The following is a 25,014-nucleotide window of genomic DNA, read 5'->3' on the forward strand; positions in this document are numbered from 1 at the left end:
TGACATTGAATTTCCCGCCAATATGGGGCTCTACGGAGTCATTCCAATCGTCGGCCGCCAGATGGCAAAAAGTTCGCCAGCTGGCGAAATAAATAAACAAATCAGTAGGGACGCTCCTCTACTTAGTTTTAGATAACTGTGGATGATTTATGGATGGTGTATATTTGTTTTATTTTGTCTACTTGTTAACCCGTCGTATTCCAGCGATAAGCAGGATGTGCTGCGGCAGGATGATTCAGAATCAGAGCCGCCTGTGTTAGCTGAATGCGAGGCCGTGATTCGATCGCTTTCTCTCTCAGTGAAATTTCAATTTATTTATAATCGCAAGAACTCTTTTCATTCGCATCTCAAAGTTAAACCAGTACAGACACAGCGCAATACTCAAATAAGGTAAAACTGTCAAATTTTGTCCGGTGTTTCCACTAATCTTTACGTTTCTTTGTCACGGCCCTCACAACTCGTGATAAAAAAAAATTCGACCGCGTATCTGCTCAGATCGTGTTCAAATCTCATTGTAATTATCGTTTTTAATCAACGAATAAATACGTGCAGTTTTTCCTTGACTGTTTCCTTTTTTTCTATTATCAGTGTACAGTTAATTCCGATTTATCCTTGTTGCGTAAAAATATCGTTAATGTGTAGTGACTAACTTTCACATCTTTTTATCGGATATATTTTTTAATACTTATTTATAATCGGATAAAAAATTTGACAGCATCGTTTTCACATTATTACGTGAACGTCGATTTCGCGATGAATTCTGAGAGATAACTTAATCTATTATCAGATCCTTGAATCAGATACAGCGAACAATAAGTAGAATTCATTCGCATTCCATTCGTCTTTTCGAAGAAAAAGATAACAGATACGGGGAAAAAACAATAGAAAAATGACACACCTATTCCTTTTCATCAGGGAGTCGTGATGAATAATCATATCCACTCCCACTCCAAATCAAACCGTCTTATAATTAGTACAAGTCCTAGTGTAACACTCGTGTAAAAAAAATGTGTTCATATTATATCATAAGCTGAGCTGAGCTGAGTTCTGTTTACTCACTTTTTTTTTTTTTTTTTCATCTTTCAGACACCAAAATATCTGAAAAACACTTGACATTTTTCAGATATCACAATGTCGAGTATAAATGAACTTGAGCAGCAGATAAACAATCTTCAAATGAGTCTCGAAGGAGAAGTAAGGAAAACTGTAAAGAAAATCGGACCCACAGTTCCGCCAAAGCCAAAAAAATCACAACCGGAGGTCAGACATGCCAATTGTCTCAATTTGTGACTAACTAGACTCAATATCTATATTCTTTGTTCTCTTTGCGTTTTTACTCTGTGAGGCGTAATGCGAATTATTTCACAACTTCTAACAACTGGCGATTAAGTAAAGCCTCAATTTCCTGTTGTCTGCCTGCCTGCCTGCCTTGTTGCTAAATACAGCTTGTAATTCTTATGTCGTTTATTTGTGTCAAAGATATAAAGTTTTGTTATGAAAAGAATGAAATTGTCGAATCAGCTTATTCATTCTAAAGAATGTTAACGCTTGCTTGCATGATTCAAGCCGTGAAAACAAGTACATGACTCATAAGCACCACGGTTTGATAAAATTACCTTGTGTCCCCTATTCTTTTTCTACCGAATTCCTATCCCATTTCATTCCACTGCATTGCAAACCTACACGTAATTGGAATTTATTTCCAATCCCCTTCAAGTTGAATTTATTTGTGTCTGGCTATTTTCTACCCCTTTTTACTTCGTTAAATTAATTGTTTATTAATGGACAGTTTGATGGAAGTTTAGTCTCCATTTACAACAACCTTGCTCTACACACACTTAAACTCACTTATCCTCCTTCAGCTTTGAGAGAACCTTGGCTTAAATTTCTAAATAACAATTCAAATATGTTATCATTAGAAGTGAAATATTTTTATTGTATTCTGTTAATATACAAGAATTTTGGGAATAATTTTGCTGGAAAATGGGCTAATGTTCTCTAGATACCGCAAAGTTACTCACTGAAGAGTGCACCAGCCCCTTCATACAGCACAGTTTTAAACAACATCTCAACAAATGAGCCAAAGTCGACAAACCTGTATACAAATTCACCCGCACCATACGTCCCACAGACAACGAACGTCGTAGTCGCTGAGAAAAATAGCAACGCAGTACGCAATAACACTCCAACAAATGGGAGTTCATTGGCCAAGTTTTACAACACCGAAGAAAACATTTACACGAATCAACAACAGCAGGATAAATTTCAACCAAAGTACGGATATGATGATAAGAATTTTTATTCCAATGTCGGGAATGTACCGTCTCCTCAAGTTCCCGTCGATGACAGAGCTAGCAGATCCACTAGGGATGTTGTTTACGGCAATACAGACGCAGCTTCTTCTTCCTCGATGCAAATGCCCCCTAAAAAGGAGAAAGATTTGATATACAGTAACATCCAATGGAATGTCAAGCCGGAAAATATGTACAGCAATATTCCAGGTGCTTACAGTCAGGGTGAGCAGCTTGATAATTTGCAATTTATAAACGATAAGTGGATGCAGCATTCGTGCTATTCTCATGTTTTTCACCTTACAGAAGATCTCCCACCGCCACCAGAACCTTTGGAATATGTTCCCTGTGCTCCATCACATTCATTTCCTCCTCCACCAGAAGAACTGCCGCCACCTCCAAGCCCCGTATCTTCCAGTTACAGTGAATTACGTCGAGCTACTTATCAGACCGATTTTCCATCGGAGAATTACCAAAACGATATTTACGGTCCCAGTTCTCAGTCTTCCACGTACGAGTCCATTTACGAACCCATCAACCCGAGGCCTCCCTCTGAATTATCATGTAACTACTCGATGTACTCCGGATACGGATCAGCTCCTCCGACTCAGTTGCAAGGAAAAATGTCGCCTGTTAAGGAGGTTTGGTTTTTTAATTTGTCACTTTCAGAAGTCTAAGCATATTTTTGTTATCATGCATTGTCATTGATTTGTGTTTACTTTTTCACAGGTTGACGCGTTAACTAATCTCTTGGTACAAGGAATGGAGGATGGAGCGGATGACGTCGATATTTATGGCATATGTTCACAGTGCGGGCGTAAAGTCGAAGGCGAGGGTAACGGCTGCTCGGCTATGGACAAGGTCTTCCATATAACTTGCTTCTGCTGCTTCGTCTGCCAGGTTAATTTGCAAGGCAAGCCGTTTTACTCACTCGAGGGAAAACCATACTGCGAAGAGGATTATCTTAATACGTTGGAGAAATGCTGCGTCTGCACAAGACCGATTTTGGACAGAATTTTAAGAGCCACTGGCAAACCTTACCATCCGTCATGCTTCACGTGTGTTGTATGTGGTGAAAGTTTGGACGGCATACCATTCACTGTAGATGCAACTAACCAGATTCACTGTATTCAGTGTTTCCACAAGTGAGTATAACTGTGGCTGTGGCTTGATAGCGGTTCAATAAATTTCTGCATTTGCAGCCGCCAGGTCGAAAATCTATTTGTACTTTACAACCAATTATCACTCAGCACTAAACTACTTTTATTCTTTTATAGGAAATTCGCTCCCCGCTGTTGCGTCTGCAAACTTCCTATCATGCCAGAGGCGGATCAAGATGAGACGGTCCGCGTTGTGGCGCTGGATAGAAGTTTTCACATTCATTGTTACAAGTGCGAAGATTGCGGGCTTATTCTTTCGTCCGAAAATGAGGGTCGTGGCTGTTACCCATTGGACAATCACATTTTATGTAAAGGATGCAACGCTGCCAGAGTTCAAGTACTCACGTCACACATGACGACAGAGCTGTAAAATTCTTTTCTTCAAAGTCAGAACGTAGGATGGATAATTTTTTAACACCCATACATAAACAATTCGATGTATAAGTTCGCAGTTTTTCAATGTTCACGACGTGAGGTCTGAGAAACTGAAAGTATTATACTTAGCCATTGACTCATTTTACATGAGTTTTTCAAACCCTAAATCTAAGTTGTTGATTGTATCGAGTGTCAATGTTGATCAGAGAATTCATTGACTTAGAGGTATTTAAAAATCAAACTTTGTTTCTGTAATGCATAGCCTTTTTTCAACGTGAAAGAAAAGATTCTGAAGTGAGCGAGAAAAAAGAGAAGTGAAAGATGTCTACAAAGAGACAAAAAAGAGATTCTAATTTTAAATGCTCACGGAGTTATAGTTTTATTTTGTTATTGAGCTTAGCTGAGGCCTATACAGCCAATACTTGTGATGTTTTATAAGTTAGAAATGTTTCGTATTAACGTATAGGTAAAAGATATATTATAACATGTGTTATAGATTACTCTCAGCCTACGAATATTTAATGAAATTGCAGTTGCATTTATTCGAACTGTGGTTTTAGATATCGGAAAAGAAGTAGTTGAACAAATTTACAATTCTTATTCGGAAAACTCGCAAGAGTAGAACAAATATTTATTCTGTGTATGTATGGAAGTAAACATAGCATGCAATTTATTATTGTGAAAAATATAAAATTGTAGAACGTAAATTAGGAATGACTATACCTTGAATGTTAATAACGTTCGTACATATATGTAATTGAAATTAAGATATGTTAAACAGAAATGTACATTCAATGCAAGCTCCAGTACAACTGAGCTGTGGCGAATTCATTCCAGTATAAGAAAAGTTATGTATTAATTAAACAGAATTTTTTAAACACATCTATACTAGCTAGCTTTACAATAGAATTCATAGATAAATTTTAAGTTTTACTGTGCAATTGAAAACGACTCATTTCTACCATAATAAGAAAGGCAAGAAAGTTTTTACCGTATTTATTGGAGACTACAATTTACCTTTGTTTTTTTTTTCATAACTATAATTTATAATAAACAGCTCTTCCATTCCTGGACTAATCTGTAAGTCTAATTGTGAATTGGATTTTCAACAAAATCTCGCGCTGTTATGAACAATTCTATGCAAGCGTAGCCCAGGTATGTATAAAAACCAACTTTCCTCGGTTGGTAAGGAAGAAACACGGTCGATTTATCATTTTCGCTCTGCATGGTACAGTTTTGACGGTTTGTGAGCGTCGCACTTCTCTATCAATTACAATTATGTGAATTTTACGTCATTGCAATATTTATTTATCAAAATAAAATGGATCTTATATATGCCGTTAATAGAAGAAATGTCAAATCTAGCCTCAGTTCCGAGAGGTTCGTACATCAATTTGAATCTCTAACTAATTTTTTGGTTACGTACGTTTTTCGTACCTTGTTTACAACATTAATTATCCGGGTTTTGCTGCATTAATTCATTTTCTCATTATTTAATATTCACCTGCAGATCCCTTTGAAGTCCCTGATTCAAAAAATCCAAATATATTGTTGATGTATTTTCTTGAATCATCTAAAAAAGTATCTAATATAATAGTAATTTGATGCTGTGAACTTTCATTGTAGGTTTTGCGATGGACACTCGTTGTGTTCATTATCCAGCCGTAATGTTGCTGCTTTTACAACAACGACTGAATTGGATGATTTCAACGGAAGAACCTGGGGCTCTCATGTTTACATTTGCGACTTGAATATGCCATGGCATTCCCATAAGTTAGTGTCAATATTATCGACAATTGATGCCATAATTTTGAAATTTTATTCCCTAACAAGTCATTTAAAACTGCAAACAGATTGGAAAATAGTAGAATAGGATTTTTTTTAATTTCAATCACAATCTCAACAGGTCTTTCTGATATTCCTAATTTTTATTTGTCGTAGAGTATTGTCAAATAAAACCAACATCACTGCCCTAGAGTGGGATTTGCCAGGTGATAAATTGGTCGTTGCCGATGAATCGGGAAACATTCAGTTATGGACTTTCAAGGATCACATACTGAATGATTGGATGCTGATTGGGTCTGCGTGTTTTCCTGGAGAACATATTCTCAGCACCGCCTGGTTTCACAATGGCAAAAAGGTGAAGCAATTAATCCCAATATGGGAACAAATTTTGTTTTCTTATCGTACTACTAAAGCTGCATACTCAATGCTCGTAACAATTAGTCTATGTTTCTTCATCAATGCCTAGATCGGGCTAGTTGCCGAAAAGAAAGACAGCATTTACTACAATGACAAATTCAACCACCTGAGATTCGCCCCCTCGGTAAGGCAGTTTGGTGGGCGCGCAGCCGAAGGAGTCTTAGTTGTTTCAACTACAGGGATGGTCGGAGCCGTAATGATATCGAAAGATTCCCCAAGCCAAATTTGTTTTGCGACAGAAAGCCTCGGAAGTACGCGGCACAGAATAACTGCCGTGGACATTTGTTACGGTAAAAGTAAGCATCTATTGGGAAGAAGTGAACAATTTCCTTCAACTGGACACTTTAATTCAGTCTCTCCTTCTAACAGATGGACACTATCTAGTGGCGGTGAGCAGCGGTAGTGTTGCACTACCGATTAGATGCTACAGAGTATCCGTTAGAAAAACTGATGAAAAATGTTACATCACTTCGCAGGCGCTTCCTAGTTTTTTTCTACATGATAGCGTCATCCAGGATAACATGTGTAAGCATTTTTTTTTCTAATTATAAGATGTTACATATCGATAACCTTATGATTCCGATCACAAAGTTTTTTTTAAAAATCTTTTCGTATTTCCTATTAAAGACACAAAAGTAACTCACTTGAAATTTGTGGTCCGAGAGGATGCTGATTCTTTGATTGTCGCTGCGAATGGAGACAATGGAGGGCTTGTCGAAGTCTGGGAGCTCAGGGAGAAATCTCAAACTGTGCATAAACTTTTTCAACCAAAAACCCTCGAGTCATTCAAAACTGTTGTAAGTATGAAGTTCTGTGTGTTGGATAAACTTTTTTGTTAAATTCAGAGTTACAAGAGGTAATTGATAAAAATCGTCAACAGGTTTGGCAGAATCAGTCTCAGTACCAATGCAAATCTCCTGTGGTAGCCCTAACTACAACTAAACTGGCAATCGTTACGACGTTGCCACCACCCAGTTGTGTGATTATTGCCTTGGCAGATTCCTCCATACATTATCTCAATCGAGACTGTCTGAAAGAAATCGCCTTAACATCTTTGAACATGCCTTGGCGACAGGATGAGCCGAGCAACAAATTCCAAAGGCTTACACTCTCTATATCTCATATCGATATCTCGTGGCTAGGTGGAATTCTTCTCGTTATTGACACCCAAGGCACACTCTACCTTTACAGACTACTTTTGGATGGTGGTAAGGATGGAAAGGATAATTATTGCTATCTCCATGTATAAAAACCAGGGATAACTAATGTTTGACATCGTTATTTCAGGTCCTTCAATGACACTGGGTTACGCTTGTACAATGCTAGAGTATTGCCTCGTCACCGGACTCGATTGCTTGGATTTACTTCTCTGTCTAAGATCCTCGATGATTGAAACCCTGTGCGAACGCCTTGACTTATCGTACAACAGACAGCCAGCCCCGATCCAACAATTCTACTATGTTCAATTCCTTTGCATTAAGACTTGTCTCTTCAGGTTTGTGCTTAATATGTTTTGACAGATTGTTAGCTTAATATTTCCTACTCTCAACTACAAGAGACTGAAAATACTATTTAATAGTTTATTGGAATATTATTTGTTGCCTTTATTGCAGAATGTTATCAGCTGGTCAGTCCAAAGCAGCAGATCTGTCATCTCTCCTAATGATTCATTCGGTAGCGACAGCGTTTAAGTCTCTGCTAAGACCGTCAGCTTTGATTTCTCATGACAAAGGGCCAGCCGAGAGTCTAGCAGCAGTTATTACAGAACCTATTACAGATGTCGATAAGGTACAAAAAAATCTTCACGTTTTACTAATCAATTTTTTCTCAACACCTTCAAATGCCCTGAATCCAATTTTCGTTCGTCAGGTGATGTTCCATTTGGATCCAAAGGAATTCACGGTGGAGCCAAGCACTTTACAATCACTGCAGCAACTAATTCAATGGGTCGCCGACATGGCTCTGAATCTCCTTGCTCGATTACCGGAACAACGTACACAGCTCAAATCTGGCGGGGTTGGTATTGTAATAATGATTTTCTCATCGACGTTTGGCAAGAGTTTCCACGAGTTGATTGAGATCATCAATTTGTTATTTTTATTTTTCAGTACGAACTTCTCAAGGACTATAAAGCGTTGAACAATCTTCGTGAGCTGCTCGTAATTATTCGGATATGGGGCTTACTACGTCCGTCGTGTTTACCTGTTTTCCTTCGAAACACAGACAATCTCGATGCGCTGCCGCTGCTGTTCAGATTACTCTCTCGGTTGGTTCAACTCAATGGAGAAAATCAGCAGCAGCAAATCGACGAAGGACTAATCGGTGGGTCTCAGATGCCTGATGCGATCTCTTTCACGAATAAATTTATCATGTGTGTTTTCAGACGAATGTTGTCATTTACCAAACCAAATAATGATACCGCAACTCCACCAAGCGAGCAGCATCACCGCTATAGCAACACCCATGCTATTTTGTCACAATCTTCCTCTTCAGGTGAATTTTCAATTCGGTTTACAGATCCCTTTTAATATTTTCAATCAAATAATTTCCATCCCTCAATTCCAGTTAGAATTCGGCGTCGAACCTGAGCTACTGGTGTTTGTACCGGAGTTGAATCCAATTGAAGGCTGCATGCACACTGGTCAAGTATTGGACAGCATTCGTCACTTATATCTTGGAAAGCAACCTCTTCTGGTGAAACAATGCTCGAGGTAAGTGATCTGTGTCAAAAAAAGGAGATACTGCGGAGGGTAAGAGTACGGAGGACCATCTCTGTGTACAGAAAGTGTCGATATAGTAGAGTACATATGAAACGGCGTTACTGTAACAAAGCGGACGAGTTTAAAAGAAAGCACCAAGAATTATTGAAGCAGGACAGAATTAAACGGAGAAGGATAGATATCGGCTTTTGAAGGCGCTGTTTTTAAAAACTTATTAAAAAATTCTCAAGCCCCAATTTTGTGAAGTTATTTGTTTTATTTAAAAAATTTATCGCTAAAAAATTTGAAATTTAGCATTAGAATATTTATTTGCAGAGTAAAATTTGTAATGAAATTTTCAATTAAAAAAGTGCAACTTTTTACAGCCGAAACTCTAATCGTATTAATCTATATGTATATGGAGGGTACAGGTACGTTCATACCTCCATACTGCATCCAGAATTGTGACTTATTATTGAACCACTATTTCTTGCTCTTTGACAGACGATTTTCCAGTTGAAAACCCATATGATATAGTCCTTCTTACCTCTACTCTCCATAGGTGACACTCAGATGCGCGTTACGCGTTCATCGATAATACCATTAGATTAAATTGTTTCCCAGGTGTGGGGGAAAAGCTCAAGTACAAAATATGATGAGAACTGCGGCGATTCGGGCCTGGGATCAGAGATGGGCGCGGACTTGTAGATGCGGAGGACTGTGGCGAATTCGCCGAATGTCTCAATAAGTGGCAAAAAAGTTTTTGATTATTCCTGACGAGAAATTGTACCACTGATCAAATTTAGCAAATTATTTTTATTCATTCTGATGTAAATATTTGTGTAGAATGTATTAAAAACTACCTAATTGTTAGGTTTTCACATCAAAAATTTCTTGAAGTATAATGGAACTTGTATAGTCAACAATACTATTTTTACTAAAATCAATCGGTCTTGCTTTACATTTATAATTAATCCATGATTCGCACAGGTATGGCGAAGGTTCGGTGTTGCATGAAATATGATTCTTCATACCGCCTAGGGCGTTATGCGCTTGGGGTCGCGTGGGAACATCGACGTTTTTCGAATATTGTCCAAGCCGAGGTAAAGCATCACAACGCGTTCCATTCCTATACCGCCGCCAGCGTGAGGCGGGCAGCCGAATCTGAACGCATCTATGTAGGCCTTTATCTTCTCGATATCTGCGAATTAATGAATTTTTTATTGAATGAAAAGACAGCTGTTGCAATTCTCTGTCCAAAAAAGAGGATACAGGTTTACCTATGTTATGGACTTTCGCTCTTTCAATGAGAAAATCGGGATCATGAATACGTTGAGCACCCGAAAGAATTTCCTCACCGCGCATGAACATGTCGTAAGAATTCGAGGCCCCCTAGAATATCATTGTGAATGAAAATAAAGCAGTTTGAATATTGTGAATAATATTTTACATGTTGTGCAGATGTTCGCTTACGTTATTTCTCGGGTCTGGCATGGTGTAGAATGGCCTGACAGCGAGCGGATATTTATCGAGTATGTAAAAGTCCGTGTCGTACTGTGAATTTAAAATTACATTCGTTGTCAGTTGTGGTATGAAAATAGTGTTTATTCGTTTCCCAAAATGCCCTTCTTACTTTCGCCTTGACGAGTTTTCCCAGTAATTTTTCATCCGGAGTTGACAAATCGTCCTCTGGACCGATTGTGACACCGGCCTCTGCTAGCAAACTTATTGCCTGATGAAATTCCAATCTGAGTGGAGGATCTAGAAAAGTGAACGGCTCCACAGGGAATTGTTCGCTGACGGCTTTAATTTCGGCGGCGTATCTATAGAATTGAAAAAAAAAAAAATAAATAAAAAATAATTCAGTAGTTTCATGAATTGCTTTAATTATTCGAAAAACTGTTGTCACACAAAATAAGAACTCTTTCAAGTCTGTGTTACTAACTGGTCACGAAGTCCTTTGAATATCTCGGTGAACATTTGGCCGATAGTTTCGACCACCTCGTGATAATGATATTTGAATGCCATTTCTAAATCTAGTCCCACAAACTCGGTCAAATGTCTATGGGTGTTCGAATCCTCTGCTCGGAAAACTGTGAATGAAAATTAATGTGCATTTCCTGATTACCTTTGTTGCATTGCTGATTGTTTGAAAAAATTTGTCAAATGCACAACTTTTTATTCAGTGAAAATGAATTCGTTACCAGCTCCGACGGTGAACACCTTGTCAAAATCAGCGGCAATGGCCATCTGCTTGTAGAGCTGAGGTGACTGAGCCAAATATGCAGATCCTTTGAAGTACGAGACAGTGAAAACATTGGCTCCACCTTCGCTGGCAGCTGATATGATCTTTGGCGTATGAATTTCAACAAACCCCTAAAAAATCATATGAAACCTCATACTCAGAGAATGATTCATGACTTGTTGCAAAGTTTGTGAAAAAGTGTACGAACCTTTTTAGTTAATACATCTCTGAACAGCTTGCAGACCCCAGCTTCGACTCTGAAGATAGCCTGATTGGCTGGGGTACGCAGATCCAAAATTCGGTTGTCCAGACGAGTGTCTTGATTCACCTTTATGTTTAGTCCTTCAGATTCTTCCGCCTTGACAGGCCTGGAGGCGTCTTCAATCAGGAGAGGCAGCTGAGCCTTAGCGGCACTGACGGTGAATATCTGCTTGATGTGGAGTTCTACATCTTTCTGAGTGCAGGACTCAATTTTAGCTACAGTCTTCACCGTCGCTTCGACATCGATTATGGACTCCTTGGTAATGCTGAAAGGAGAAATTCGTGCAAAGAAATCAGTCCCAATGATGTATTCTCCATATAGAACACTCGGTGCGAAGCAAAAAGCAGCATGCACATAAAACTTTTGTTCGTCTGAATGTCGCAAGCGCCAATACCTATCCTATCCCATTGTGATAAATCAGGCTTACTTTGATGCAAACTTGACCATTTGCTTACTGATTTCGTCATTCACTGCGATGAGTCCTTGAACGGTGTAGGACTGCTCTCTGAGTATTAAAAAACACTGTTTTCCTGTGGAAAGGGTGGAGAAAATAAAATATAAAACGAATCAGTTTGAAATTGTACTGAAGTACCTTTGCTTCTTAATTGAGAAACATAAGTATCTACCCTTAGCTCTGCTTGTGTGCAATCGACCTCTGAGCCAGACAATCTGACCAGCGACACTGGGATTCAGATCTTGGACATGAGTAAACTTTCTGTCCCCGTGTTTATCTACACTCTGAATCATAGCTGGCTGCCCATATTTTCCGACAGAGATATCCTCCTCATTTCCAGCATCTTGCTGCACTGATTGCTAGTTGTAGCAAATAACAGTTTGAATTATTGCTTATCAGATAAATCCAGGTAAAGTACTCTAACTACAAGTATAATTTTCTTACTAGCTGTGCTTGCCGCTCAGCCTTAGCAGCTGCCTTTTTTGCATCTTTTTGCTGCTTTTTGAGAGCCTTCTTTGAGGCATCCTCTCTAAAATTTAATAAAGCTTGAATAAGGAGAGTAGTGCTATTACTTGTGCAAATGATTGAATTAGTAATCCTTACCCTTCGCGAGCAGCTTCCTCTGGCTTGTTACCGCCCATTTTTCTATGATAGGGAAAACTGTATCTGGAAAAAATGTGAATGCTCTGTTACTTCGATGGTAGAGATATTGACGAACGAATGGACAATTCTGTGTGCAGATGTAAATGCTGCAACAGAATAGTAATTTTTGTGGCAACTGCGCATATAAAAGGGTTTTGACAAAAAATATAAAGTACCGCACGAGCCAAAGGAAAGTGCGAAACTCACACGAATTCAGAAGACCCTATATGTGCACATGACACGAATCTTATTTTCTGTGCTACGCCTTATTAAAAACGAGAATATTATGTAGTTTTTATAAGCACTAGTGCGTCAACTTTTAAGCACAAATGCTCATAAATACTACATAATAGTGGACTTGTTGACGGAGGTAGTGCGGAGAATTATTTTTAATTACTTTGATAGTATTGTTATGAACAAGTTTTACTAAGTGACTACTTCCTGCAAATTGCGTGAACAATTTTAACTCTGATAAAACACAATAGTGTCACGGATTGTCAGTACACACGTTGTTAGCAGGTTCACCGAACTTTCAGGAGCTAAAAACAGCTGTGTATGGGAAAAATAGCGTGCCAGCCGTTCATTAAGGTTGCACGAACAAATCACATCGAACTTTGGAACTAGATTATTTGAAAAGCACTGTCCGGCAACCGACTTTGAATAATCTGTCTACCGAGATGCTGCAATAATTAATGTTATTTCAGAACGCGGCAAGTATAGTTATAACCTCGAATTTATACGACGGTCTTTAGCGGTATGATATGCTAATCAGGGATCTTTTCGGGGCACTTAATTTACGACTTAATTTTATCTTACAGGTTTATTAGCGATTTTCTTTTGTAATAGTAGCTTATCGCAAGTAAATATAACATACATACCGGGGTGATGGTGAGTGCTCTCAATTCGCGCACATACACGGTGTAAGAATTGGTAAGAATGTTAAGAGGTCTAACCGCTATACTCCCTTGTCCCCACACTGTATAATATGTGTAAGTGAGTCCAAGTGAGTCCCCGTGTAAGGCTCTGTGATTGTTTTATCGAAGTCCCCGAGCTCTCCGCTAGGGGTCTCACGTGACGTAGAGCCAGAATGTAAACAATAATGGCGTCGTGTATTATTTGTGCCACGGCTTGCATACAGGCACGGTATAAAGTATCATTTACAATCGACTTAGTGCAATGATGGGGCTGTTGGTAGTGCGGCGTGAAGTGGTGTGCAGAACAGCGGTCACAAATCGTCGGTAATGCAGTGTAGAAAAATGTGACATTGCGTGTTTTAAAACAGATTAAATAATCCAACGAACCTTGTCGAGAACCGATCAAAATGAACCTTTTATCAAAAAAAGTTGTGTACTGCCGCAATATTACTGAAAATATTTCTTCACAGGCATTTTCTTTTTTCTTAGCATCACGAAAGATTGCTAAGAACCGGTCCCATATTATTTTGTAATTTCTCGGTGATTAATTCATCTATATCAGGCATATTTCATGTTAATTTTATGTGAAGATTTTGTCTTTGCAGTACAGTTTGGAGATTGCAAGGTTCTGCGCTATAACCAGGTCTGACTCTTAGAGCATATACTGTATATGCTCTAAGGTCTGATTGCCCCACCGGGGCTAAAGACTGTTTAAATCAGTATTGAGGTTATGTACATTTGGGTATTAGAGCCGCAGCGACAACTAGTAGCCCCGCTAAAAACCAAAGTTGCCCTCACTAACCACAAACATTATCGTGTGTTCCCAGATAGGAGATTCCAGAATTTCCAGACATGCGTTGAGGCATGTATGTAAGACCGTGCACGATTTGTGCTCAACGCCGAGCCGAAAACTCTTACTCCGTGACAAAAATTAATGGTGGCGCCATCTTACTTCACTGTATTTTTACGGTGTAAAATCTCAGTAAATAGAGCTTAATCAACAACGGATTTGCAATTAACCTATTCGCGCTGCTGTTTTGTCGTGGGTGAAATGGATTTTAGTGATATCTAAGGGCTGTGAATCGTTCAACAATCAAAATACCATCGTCGTCGTTTCAGCGGCAGCCATACTGACGTTCTGAGTGGTGAATACGTGCGTCCGCTGTCACGGAATAAATTTTATAATGATTTTTAACTTCCCGTTTTTCCGTTTTCGGTGAAAAAAGAAAGTTATTGTTATCACCCCGAAAATGAAAACTTGAGTTGTATGTAGGTACACAACGTATGTATGTGTTCAATTTTTTGTCCGACGATATATCAAGAACGAATGAATGGATTTCAATTATTTTGGTCTCAATCGACGCAGCTTCTCCAAACTTAGAACTGATTAGATTTTGGCTTCGATCGGTTCCGTACTTTTTGAATTATGTGCGTAACGAATTTCAAAAAAATGAAATAAAAATGATATCCTGAGAATGGATCAACGGATTTGAATAGAAATTGGTGCCCTGAAGTTTTTGGGGTCGCTGATCATGAATCTGGGGTCAGATTTGTAAAATCCAAAATAGCGAATCCAATATGGTGGGTTAAAATCTAAGAATAAAAATATTCGGATTTTGGTAAAAATTAGTAGGCGGAGGTTTTTTGGATAACCGACAATCCACGATCAGAATTACCAAATTTATAATGGCAGATCCATTGTAGTGGTTCAAAATAAAAAAAACGGTAATATTTTCATGTCATATTGTATCCAAGGGCTTTTGAATCGTCAATCACGAATCTGCATTTGTAGTTTGAAATTCGAATTAGATAGTAATGTTTCTTTGTTCCGTAAACTTTCTTTAATTATTGACTGATTTTGTAATTCGACATTCAATTAAATTCCATATTATTCTCTCTGTGAACTTGGAACTCGCAATGTCAGGACAGGAAGTTCGAGGGCTGGTTCATGGCCAGTTAAAACCGCTTTTTTCATAACTCTCTATTGAACCTACTTTACTGTGAGCTGCCGTTGCTGTATCACCCACAACACTTTTGAATAAGGAATGATTTCGTCAGAAAACATTTGAAAAGCATTCTCTCGTCTTCGGGAATACATTCCACGGAATTCACTTATACATACGTGTCAGAAAAACGAAAGACTACTATGGTGTCTATGGTTGACTCCTATCATGCAAACAAGTACGATAGGAACCTTTCGTAGCAACTTGACCGGCTCGTATCTCATATTCTCATCATCGGTCGAGTTTAGGTGGTTGAGTATCCAAGTATTTTTTGGTGTAGAATTTGATGCCCGTTCAGATGCCGATGAAAACAATATACTGTACTATTCAAAAAAACCAAGTTGATCTTTACCTGACTTTTTCGGGTCCACTTACGGAAAATCAGGAATTCTCATCTTTCCCCCTTTGAACCCGACAACTTTTGTCTGAAACAGTTTTCACTCATACTTTCCGTTTTCGAGATATTTCACTGGATTGATTAAAACGAGACGGCCTGTATAATCGATGAATCGAGAATAATTTTTTTTTTTTTTTCATAAAACTAAAACATAATAAATTAAAAATAATTACAACATTTTCCTGGGAGAGGAAACCCGAAGAGTACTTTGGCATGTATACAGTTTTTGAAGTAGCCAAAAGGCAAAAGAAGAAGAAGAAGAAGGCGATCTGAAAACGACAAAAATTCTTGTGCGAACTAACGATTATATATCTCAGCGCTCCGTTTGCTGACGCATTTAAATAAAGCTTCGCAAGAAGCTCGAATTTTGCAGTTAATCGTGAAAGGGGAGAAATATGTGATAATATTTTCCCCGCATAGGCCAAAGACTCTACCCGAGTTTCTTGATACAGATTAAAACACTGGAATTTCACTGCTGTTCTGTTCAATTCATGGATTTGGATTCTTGAAATTCACGTATTGAACATGCAGGAAAAAATGCGGCAAAATACTGCAAACGCTATTAATTGTTATTCTTGCAGTGACATCCGTTATCACTTTGCTATCCGGTAAATCTCTCATATTGAAGTAACCGAGAATAATGATATCTTCGTGTCGATATATTCTTTACGTAATTCGATTTTTATTTGGTTACATATTTAGATTTACATATTATATTTACAACGTGCTCCTTATTGAGGCTTAACACAAAATGCCAAACTATGAACCGGCGATTTTTTTTCTTAATAATTACTTTTGATAATTACATCAGGTAGCCGCAAACTACGATGCCACATAAGCCTAATACTATTTTTAATTGAGGAACTGGTTGCACCGCGGCTGAACCGAACTGGAACAGGGTGAAACCTAGAACATATTTAAAGAATGCATTTTTAAATGAGAAAAATTTCTAACCGAAACATTATTCAAACATTGTGAATTCCAATTGTCACTAATTACTTTTGTCGTTTGGATCCCGAACTCCGCACTGGCGATATCCAAGAGTCTTACTTCGTTTTGTCGGAACGAAACCTGGTATCGCTAGGCTTGGTGCCGCCAGTTTTCCAGTCGACATGATCTTGCTAAAGTCCAGCTCAAGTTTATTGGCAATCGGTCCTGAAGAACGAAAAAGAAGTTTAGTTGTGGTATAGTTTTTGCGAAATTCTTGATGCAAGAATTCAGCAGTAACTTCTTTTACCCTTGAAATGCATCAGAAATTGGATGCATCCTCCGCTGTGTAGGGTTTTTGTCTTCCTGCTGTCCACTGAAAGCATCCATTCCGGAATCCCCATAAGTTCCCTTACATCCTCTATGAACTGCGCTCTGGGAGTGTAAGAAAAATCGTTCGATACAAGGCACTTTCTTGAAACCCCAAGTGGAAGGCAATTACCCATTTTCGAATCAAACATACTCACACAACGAATCTCGGTGGTTTCCTTATATTGACGTACTTGACGATGTCGTTGTCAGGCTCGATATTCGCACAGGCGAACCTGTCCCTGCCAAAGTCTTTGCCCATTATCACGATTGACCTTCCCATCGCGGTTTCGGCACCTTCTAGGGGGAAATTCGGGTCCGTGAAAACCTGACGGTTCACGCCGATGTCGATGGGTCCTACCCTCGCTGAAATGTCTCCAACGTGGCAGCGCAACGGTAAATCATGTCCGCACTCTTGTCTGTAAAGGTCTTCCTGTAATTGGTTTAAAATCAGAAATTGAAACAACGAGCTATATTCGGTACGGTAATTAGTTCATTGGCTCACATTCAACGGATCTGCGAGCTGTGTAAAGTAAGGATTCCATATGTAACCACCAGCCACGCATCTCGTTGCCGGTACTTTGACCGTCGCATCGACTCCTACAGGGTTCACGAATATTGCCCAGTTGTGATTTCTTGTCTGAATCGAAGAATGAATATTAGCGCTTTGCAAAAATTTTCTTGTGATGGTTGATGTGGTTGTAATCTTTATCATGCAGGGTGATAGGTAGTGGACTTACCACGTTGCGATCGTATTTCCCAGGATGACGAAGATTAACTTCTATAATTGTCTCGCTTTTGCTGTTATCTCTGTACACCAGCTGGGTCTGCAAAAATTAAAATGTAACATGTTAGCTGCCTGAGAAGATGATTATTATTCGTACTTCGATAATTAATTTTGATTTGTCGAACATTGGTCATACATAATGACGATTTTTGATAATGAATTCCTACCATTCTGATATATCCGTAGGCGAACCCCTGCGGATGATGGAATGAGGCAATAGCCCTCAATTCTCTGGCTTCGGAAGGCGAATATCCTCTTTCGATTGTGGAGCAGGCCCACCTGCAATTTGAGATCGAACAATGACAGAGACTCTGGTGTTGAAAGTTATAACTTTAAGAAATTATCATTCCTTCGAGAACATCTCCTTGTTTTTGAAAATTGTTATGGGCAATTACCTCAGGTTTCTTTCCTTTTTGTGTATAACGATGCTTCGTCCCAAGATGCTATCGAGTCCGAAGAGTGGGAGCGAAGAATCGTTGTAGACAGTGTTGTACCTCTTTCGACTATCCAACGTGCCAAATTTTCCACTCAGATCTCCCATCTTGTACTGATCTGCAGTTCCTTCGGCAGGCAGAGGCAGTTCGCTATCGTTAATTTTTAAAGGATTCCACTGGCCGTACAGCGAAGTAGCTTCACAGGGAAATTCCAGGTCAATTTCGACCGGTGTCTGTCGAGGAAAAGAGTTTAGTTTCGGAGGATGAAGTTGGAGAAATGATAATGTCATAAACGAGTCAATGTCGTTTTCACGTTTACCATATGAATATGGTACTTGCTCATCTGGCCGACCAGTCCTTCTAGGCTGACCTCAACGTCAGTTACATCGTATTCCGTTTGCTGTATGAATTCCAACTTTCCTTTCGCTCGCGTTACTTCACCGTTAGCAAACCAATCTCTGGCGACAGCTTTTCGTCTGTAGACCGCGCTGATTCTAATACCAGTACAAAAAAGACATTAAGTTCGATGTGTGCTTTGACTTACTCAATATGGGAATGAAGTTCTGAATACTCACATCGAACAGGCCAATCTTTCTCCTCGAGCAACGGGTCCGTGATCGTCGTAAATCACTAAACTCTTGCCCAGAATGCTCGTTGATCCGGTCAGAGGTAGCATCGGATCGGTAAATAATTTTCGAGTAAGTTTTGGTCCGAGCTTCTTTCCTCCAGCAATTTGAAGCGTATCGTGTCGCGACATGTCGCCCAGACGACAGAGCGTTACTTGGCTCCCTGAACACCATTCCGGATGATCGGGGTCCCAATAAACCTGCAGGCCGTAGGGAAAGTGGTTAGCCAAATGAGTATTCTTCTACTTGTGTTTATAAATAATGTCCACATCAGTATTGACCATTTCGTCTCAATTCAGTGCGTAAATTAATTAGTGATTGGAACGAACCTTGTGCGGATTGTAAGCACTACCTGCGCTCAAACATCGCGCTGTCCAGTTATAGTAATCTTTTCCTGGAGGATTTTCGTGCACCATCCATCTGTACGAGTTGCAAAATAACTGGATGATTTTCAGTTCATATTTCTCTTGGAAGAAAAAAAGTCGGAAAATTATAAAATGGGTCGTCACCTGTGACCGGCTGAATTGTTGAGCGAACTACCGTCTGCGTGTACCAAATTTTCGATTATTACTGTCGTGTCCATTAGGGAGTCGTGCTTCGGTTGTCTGAATATTATCCTCCCAACGATCGGATATCTGAATACAACTTCGGCGGTGAAAATTTGCACTTGTCCAGCGTTGTTGGGCAGGTGATGCATTAGGTTGCCACATACCCATGGAAATACACCGGTATTGTCCGTTTCGTTATACCTGTGCATTGATTCCTCGACCGGTTTAGTGGGCTCAAGAAAAAAAAAATTCAGGCTTTTTTTTGTTTCTTATACTACTAATCAATTCACTCACTTGTGAAGAACCAGCGATCTGTGCACGACACTGTGAATCCCAGACAGAGGTAGATACGTGTCCCAATAAATTCCGCTCAATTCGGCGCTATTTGCGACAATGTTATTATGGTAAAAACCTTCCTTTCGTCCTTGAAGCTTACCAGAAATATCACCGACTGCGTATTGATCTTGGGTTCCCAATCCTAAGGTTTTGTAATTTTTAATTAGATACAAAAAGTATGGTTGAGTTTTGATTTTATAAACACGGAAATAGTCAATAGTTATCTTAGTGGCAAGTATGCATAAAATATGGATTTCTTGAGTAGCGAAAAGTGCTACACAAGCCGAAGGCGAGTGCGAAACTTACACGAGTCAAGAACTCCCGATATGCGTATACATACCACAATAGCTATTTATGTGGCATGCCCGTAAACCGGCTGTTTTTTTGGCAAGGATAAAGATTTCAGGACGAGCTGAAGGCGAGCCCGAAGCGAGTAGTGAAATTATCGGAGTCAAAAAACGGTTTACGGGCATGCCACATACAATATTTTTTACGGTATGGGCATTGAAAAGCAAAACGAAGAGTGAGGTTATGTCGCGATCTGTTCGACGAAGCTACTTTATTCGGCAGTTTGGGATGCGCACTTCGAACTGCGCATCAAAACTGCGGAATAAAGACTTTATTCCGCAACTTTGTTCGCTGCCGTATAAAGCGTCACTTTACGGAACGAAAACTGCCACAAAAAGTGGACTTTTCAATGCCCATGTTGTGAAAGAAAATGACAGAATATTGTGTAGTTTTTACAAGCATGAGTCTACTTTTAAGCACTAGTGTTCATGAAAACTACGAAGCAGTCTAGTTGGCGACAGAAAATATATTTTCAGGTTTCAAAACCGATTTACCTGCCGGTGGTGTGTTGTTGCTGTGAATTTTCAACGGGTCGAATACGCTATCCGTTGAAAGACAAGGGTTTTCACCACTGACAAGATTGCCGAACGGCTTTTGTGGCAAGTTGTGTATTTTGTATGAGGCTATTTTAGTCGCGTATCTCAGCCTCGTTGCTAGATCGTTAACCGGTGACAAGGATACGTTCACCCAGGTTGGATTGAAAGGAGATTCCTGGACTAACGTCACCTCGCCTTTGATACCGTTCGAGTTTATCAGGGCTCTAGAAAATTTCATTGATTCAAAACACAAAGATATAAGCATGGTATAAAAACGTGGGAATAATTGCGGTACATGGTAATCATAGAAATAGGCATAACTCACTTGGCGGTAATTTGTCTGCGATGTCTGATCTTGGCACATGCCAAAAACGAGTCGTCGTGTGTCGGGTGAAATATCACGATGTACAGGAGTCTGTGAGGCCCCAAGAAATCGGTAGGCAATAGACCCAGTTCGGGGTCTCGATAAGCCGTTTTCAATTTCTTCTGATAATCGGTGGCCACCTTCACTTTTCCCAAACGGGAATCAATGTCTCCGACAGATTTTCCAGGTTCAGAATTTTTCGGGTCAAATAACGTCTGCAGAATATTACAGTTGTCGACACCGTCTTCTATATCGTCGGACAGATTTGCATGACCGGAAGAAAGACATTAGAAATGAAAATTTCGTGGAGCAATTTTTAACAGCTGCTGATTTAAAGTACGACTCAAATTCACCTTTCTCAGAATCGAAGATGTCGGTGACGTATATCTTCCATTGATGTTCCGTGAAGTCTTGAGGCGCAGTTTTGTGCTGAGAAACATGATAAAGGTCCGTGTAAATTATCGCATCGGTCGAATTGTCCCCGGGATGACCACGCAGCCACCTGAACCATATGCTGCCCGCGACAGGCCCGTGGAAACGAGCTTCGGACAATTTTTCTTCGTTTTTATCCGATACCTGTAAGCGAAGAAATTTCATCGACGTTCAATAGTTCATATCTTTCTTCCTCGAATCATGCTTAACTTATACTCACCGTTATGGAAGCGCATATCACTCTCGTGCTTAATATGTCTTGCAGAAGTAAACCCTTGCCCCATAGACCCTTTATCCCGGTCAAACTAAGCTCTGGTACTTCTATAACCGCAGTCTCGTTTCCTGGCATATCCAGCGGCCCGAGGATCTCTGTCAGGTCGATGACTCTGGAGGATGATGTGGAGATGCGAAAAGGGAAGCAATTAAAACTCGTGGGAAATAATGATGTGTGTATCACAAGTTTGGGCCCAATGCTCTGTTTGTATTATCCTATGTCAATTGTGATTTTATATGATGGTGTGTATTTAGTTTTCTTTACGTTTCTCCCATGTGTTTTGGATCGCATCTTCCCTCGACCAGCGTATAATCCACCGGGAATTTTGTCACAGACCAGAGCCATTGTTGGTCCGGGTATTGGAGGGTTGTTTGAAGGGCCAGACGTATTCTAACCGCGTTTTTAGCCGCCGGTTCGAACCGAATTTCACCGTGAAGACCTCCCGACGATATGTAAGCTGCCAATCTCAAGCCATTCACCGCCGTCGCTGTGAAGTATTTTAGGAAAAACTAATAAAGGGGTCCGGAAAATCAATTCCCTTTTTCTTATAACTCGATAATTTATTGTAATCACTGGTAGAATATAACATAATTGGCTTTGATTGATTTGCTTCGACTGCAGCCTACAAGATATCAATTCACTTTGGACAAAATTTATTGCTCTGCAGTGATTTTCTTTATTTGGGTCATTCAACATCAACTCAGTAAACAGTTGACCAAGTCATTTTTGAATTGCATCAAGGATTTTTCTGATATTAGTATGACCGTGAAAACCTTTCAAAAATATGTTCAAATTTTTTCAATCATTCCTCTTTACCCTATGAATTTTTGAACCCATCTTACCCAAGTTCATTTTTATGCACCAAGGGAAAAACCGGACGAATGCGAGTAGAACTCGGGCTCTGAGGATTCCGTATAAACCTAATTATTTTCGTCATCTGATGTAACTACAAATGTACTATTTTCGATTTTTTTCCTTTACTTGTGCTGTGAGATCTTGTTTCTCTCCAAATTTCATGATTCTAGGTCAACGAGAAGTACCATATAGATTGTGACTTTGCGAATATCACAATATCTGACATAAATGGCTGTATACTTTGATTGCATTGACTTAGAAGTTTGAAGTTTTTACAGACAGACAGAGGGGAAACGAAGTGATCCGAAGTCAATCGTACAAATCGCGTATAAAAATGAATTATTGTTCAACTATAACCTTAAGTCGTACTTTGGAAAGCTTTACATACTTACATATTTTCCTGTTGCTTTCTTGAGTCGTAACATAATGGACGTTGAACAATCTTACATTATTTTTTGTATTAAATATATATACACACATATTCAATCAAACGTAGTGTAATGCGTTTGCGTGGAATAAGGATTTGTGTATATTTGTGTATTAAAGAATGCCATGGTCAACCTTTTACTGAGTTGGCGTGGAATGCCTCATGTAGTTTGAAATAAGCGCTAACACAGTATACGGTGATTTCAATGATTAAACAAGACATGTCGCGTGTCTGCATAAAATGTATTCTAATTCACAATTATAAATAAATACACGGAAATTGTAAAATGAAAACCTTTTTTTTCAACATAATCGAATAAGTTGATTAATTTGAACCTCAAGTTTTATAAACTTGAATTAGTCACGTCTATTTCCACGAATTTCTATTCCATATTTACATGCAGGCAACTTTCTTCTGAACTGGATACTTATAAATGTACTGCACACATCCACACATTATTCTTTCAAGGTCGATATAGAAAGTACATGAAAAGACGTAGTAAAATTTCGTGTAATATAATAAAACTCACCGTGAACGATTAAAACGAAGAACCACCACATTCTCATTCAATAACGAGAATAAAACGATACATGCGGATTAAACTTTCTCATTATATGTGGAAATAACAATCTGAAGGTTTTTACAAATATCCTTATGTCGATGAGCACGCAATTGTTATTCTCTCAATGTTCTCTTCGGTTTCAAAGACCAACAATGATTTCAACATACTGCAGACTGCATCCGCATCCGTTAACTGTCTAAGATAATCCACGCGGTGAATAGAACGTTGCACTTTCGCCTCGAAGTGATCGCTGGGTACCAGCTCTTGACTTTCAGCCCCCCCCCCCCATGATGGTGGGGGGCGATGACGTGGGTATTTAGGCTCTCGGCGCTCAGTGCTTTGCCTTGGTGTTATTATACATTGCGATCGAAATCTCAGCCATTTTTTCAGCGTTGGATTTTGTTGCTAAGGGTGATTGACGTTCGTTTTCCGAGATACAGGTGTTGATCGAATCTGCAACGAAAAATCTGATAAACTGATTCAAAATGACCAATTTTAGGTTTAAAGGAGTTTTAAATACTGATGAAATTTTAGCGCTACTCAAAAGATTCGCGATATTTGAATCAGTGCGGTTGATATACGTTGATTAAGATTGAACGCTTTGAAGGTTTCTTTTTCCAAACAAGGCATTTTCTTGTTACGGATACTTTGTTTCTACGTGTCTTACAATCGATCAAGTCATCATACTTCCATGTTGATATCTAATTTTTAGGATTTTCTACTTCTGAGAGAAAAAGACAGACAATTTTGTGCAGAATTTATCAATTTTCAAGTCCGGCGCTCGTCACAGGCACATTTAGCGAACTCCTCATTGTTCATGTGTGCATCGCTTCGCACCTATTTGTATGCAACTTGTGATGCATTCCTGATTGCCCGGTTGCCCGTGTATGCGAGATCTTAATCGATTGATCGATGATCGGTGGAAAATATTTATCAAACTTGATTGACACCATTGACGGTAGGTAAACCGAGAGAAAAAAGTATAGCAACAGTTCTCTGATTCATATTTAATTGTAACCGGGAATACTAAATACCTTTTTACTTACTCTCTTCTTATATTGTTATTGTTTTTTTCTACATAGCAGAACTATTCAGTTACAATACTTCGATTGTAAATATTTATGTCTCATCGGGCAGAACGGAATATATGCGGGGACCTCCATGTCAACTTTACCAATGATTTTCTCTCACCATTTTTGATTTGCTTCAGGAGGTTTCATACGGGTTTTCGGTCAGAAAAAATTACTTCTTAATTTATTCAGATATTTTCCCAGGACCGTTCATTTTTCAGGATTATTCAAACCTATCTAAGAATTGGCATTTTTTTTAAATCTCAAATATTCTCAAAAACTGATTTTATTTTATCCCGATCATTCTGACAGTCGTCCCATGATGCATCGATTTTTTCTTCTATTTTGTTCTAGCACTTCAAACATTTCGAGCAAACAAAACACCATGCTTCAACGCTTCGAAAGTTTTCAAAAAAGTACCAAAAATTCTGTTTTCAATTCTAAATCTTTTGCCCCAAGGACACGGAATTTTTGG

General features: G+C 39.1%; 4 protein-coding genes across 10 annotated transcripts; 2 read left to right on the forward strand and 2 right to left on the reverse strand.

Moving 5' to 3' along the window:
• The first annotated feature begins 70 nt into the window (after positions 1-70).
• Positions 71-4,067, forward strand: LOC124408817 (lipoma-preferred partner homolog). Of its 3 annotated transcripts, none has more exons than XM_046886041.1 (6): positions 71-390; positions 1,087-1,260; positions 2,132-2,516; positions 2,598-2,932; positions 3,021-3,436; positions 3,569-4,067. In XM_046886041.1, exons 2-6 carry the CDS (start codon positions 1,132-1,134, stop codon positions 3,819-3,821), a joined length of 1,518 nt encoding a protein of 505 aa, XP_046741997.1. In that variant the 5' UTR covers positions 71-390; positions 1,087-1,131; the 3' UTR covers positions 3,822-4,067. The 3 variants fall into 3 exon arrangements, with proteins under 3 accessions (XP_046741997.1, XP_046741995.1, XP_046741996.1); XM_046886039.1 differs by having other exon boundaries at positions 72-390; positions 2,003-2,516; XM_046886040.1 differs by having other exon boundaries at positions 72-390; positions 1,124-1,260; positions 2,003-2,516.
• Positions 4,068-5,122: 1,055 nt separating this feature from the next.
• LOC124408815 (mediator of RNA polymerase II transcription subunit 16) lies at positions 5,123-11,064 on the forward strand. Of its 3 annotated transcripts, none has more exons than XM_046886034.1 (15): positions 5,123-5,206; positions 5,453-5,599; positions 5,768-5,966; positions 6,078-6,324; positions 6,398-6,553; positions 6,656-6,825; positions 6,909-7,236; positions 7,316-7,523; positions 7,642-7,816; positions 7,898-8,053; positions 8,137-8,350; positions 8,412-8,521; positions 8,594-8,739; positions 9,352-9,475; positions 10,932-11,064. In XM_046886034.1, exons 1-14 carry the CDS (start codon positions 5,148-5,150, stop codon positions 9,473-9,475), a joined length of 2,439 nt encoding a protein of 812 aa, XP_046741990.1. In that variant the 5' UTR covers positions 5,123-5,147; the 3' UTR covers positions 10,932-11,064. The 3 variants fall into 3 exon arrangements, with proteins under 3 accessions (XP_046741990.1, XP_046741992.1, XP_046741991.1); XM_046886036.1 differs by having other exon boundaries at positions 7,898-8,044; XM_046886035.1 differs by lacking the exon at positions 10,932-11,064 and adding an exon at positions 9,714-10,815 and having other exon boundaries at positions 9,352-9,474.
• LOC124408816 (aspartate--tRNA ligase, cytoplasmic) lies at positions 9,644-13,235 on the reverse strand. Of its 2 annotated transcripts, none has more exons than XM_046886037.1 (12): positions 13,142-13,235; positions 12,292-12,354; positions 12,133-12,217; positions 11,861-12,047; positions 11,662-11,764; positions 11,181-11,499; positions 10,932-11,103; positions 10,673-10,820; positions 10,361-10,550; positions 10,201-10,281; positions 10,008-10,119; positions 9,644-9,928 (listed from the first exon to the last, which is right to left on the reverse strand). In XM_046886037.1, exons 1-12 carry the CDS (start codon positions 13,204-13,206, stop codon positions 9,765-9,767), a joined length of 1,689 nt encoding a protein of 562 aa, XP_046741993.1. In that variant the 5' UTR covers positions 13,207-13,235; the 3' UTR covers positions 9,644-9,764. The 2 variants fall into 2 exon arrangements, with proteins under 2 accessions (XP_046741993.1, XP_046741994.1); XM_046886038.1 differs by having other exon boundaries at positions 13,209-13,226.
• A 3,185-nt stretch (positions 13,236-16,420) lies between these two features.
• Positions 16,421-23,731, reverse strand: LOC124409512. 2 transcript variants are annotated; one of them, XM_046887175.1, is made up of 19 exons: positions 23,437-23,728; positions 21,890-22,112; positions 21,572-21,737; positions 21,273-21,495; positions 20,881-21,166; positions 20,514-20,779; positions 19,630-19,813; positions 19,297-19,536; positions 19,117-19,207; positions 18,737-18,987; positions 18,481-18,655; positions 18,123-18,394; positions 17,895-18,006; positions 17,681-17,767; positions 17,446-17,580; positions 17,099-17,373; positions 16,882-17,006; positions 16,644-16,799; positions 16,421-16,550 (listed from the first exon to the last, which is right to left on the reverse strand). In XM_046887175.1, the coding sequence occupies exons 1-19, from the start codon at positions 23,471-23,473 to the stop codon at positions 16,447-16,449; spliced, it is 3,408 nt and encodes a 1,135-aa protein (XP_046743131.1). In that variant the 5' UTR covers positions 23,474-23,728; the 3' UTR covers positions 16,421-16,446. The 2 variants fall into 2 exon arrangements, with proteins under 2 accessions (XP_046743131.1, XP_046743132.1); XM_046887176.1 differs by lacking the exon at positions 16,421-16,550 and having other exon boundaries at positions 16,652-16,799; positions 16,882-16,962; positions 23,437-23,731.
• Between the last annotated feature and the right edge of the window lie 1,283 nt (positions 23,732-25,014).

The sequence above is a fragment of the Diprion similis genome, chromosome 8 (assembly GCF_021155765.1).
Source record: "Diprion similis isolate iyDipSimi1 chromosome 8, iyDipSimi1.1, whole genome shotgun sequence".
In the NCBI taxonomy this organism is placed as follows: Eukaryota; Metazoa; Arthropoda; class Insecta; order Hymenoptera; family Diprionidae; genus Diprion; species Diprion similis.

Excerpts from the sequence above, each read along its gene's own strand:
- LOC124408815 (XM_046886034.1), top strand. The coding sequence starts at position 5,148 with ATGGATCTTATATATGCCGTTAATAGAAGAAATGTCAAATCTAGCCTC. Across the intron at positions 7,237-7,315 it reads CAGACTACTTTTGGATGGTG|GTCCTTCAATGACACTGGGT; the intron begins GTAAGGATGGAA and ends TCGTTATTTCAG. Across the intron at positions 8,740-9,351 it reads CTGGTGAAACAATGCTCGAG|GTGTGGGGGAAAAGCTCAAG; the intron begins GTAAGTGATCTG and ends ATTGTTTCCCAG.
- LOC124408817 (XM_046886039.1), top strand. The coding sequence starts at position 1,132 with ATGTCGAGTATAAATGAACTTGAGCAGCAGATAAACAATCTTCAAATG. Across the intron at positions 1,261-2,002 it reads CAAAAAAATCACAACCGGAG|ATACCGCAAAGTTACTCACT; the intron begins GTCAGACATGCC and ends AATGTTCTCTAG. Across the intron at positions 3,437-3,568 it reads TGTATTCAGTGTTTCCACAA|GAAATTCGCTCCCCGCTGTT; the intron begins GTGAGTATAACT and ends ATTCTTTTATAG.
- LOC124409512 (XM_046887175.1), bottom strand. The coding sequence starts at position 23,473 with ATGAGAATGTGGTGGTTCTTCGTTTTAATCGTTCACG. Across the intron at positions 21,738-21,889 it reads CCAAAACACATGGGAGAAAC|AGTCATCGACCTGACAGAGA; the intron begins GTAAAGAAAACT and ends ATCATCCTCCAG. Across the intron at positions 17,374-17,445 it reads AGCTCGCAGATCCGTTGAAT|GAAGACCTTTACAGACAAGA; the intron begins GTGAGCCAATGA and ends AACCAATTACAG.
- LOC124408816 (XM_046886037.1), bottom strand. The coding sequence starts at position 13,206 with ATGTATGTTATATTTACTTGCGATAAGCTACTATTACAAAAGAAAATC. Across the intron at positions 12,355-13,141 it reads ATCGCTAATAAACCTGTAAG|ATACAGTTTTCCCTATCATA; the intron begins ATAAAATTAAGT and ends CATTTTTTCCAG. Across the intron at positions 10,120-10,200 it reads TGCCAGACCCGAGAAATAAC|GGGGCCTCGAATTCTTACGA; the intron begins GTAAGCGAACAT and ends ATGATATTCTAG.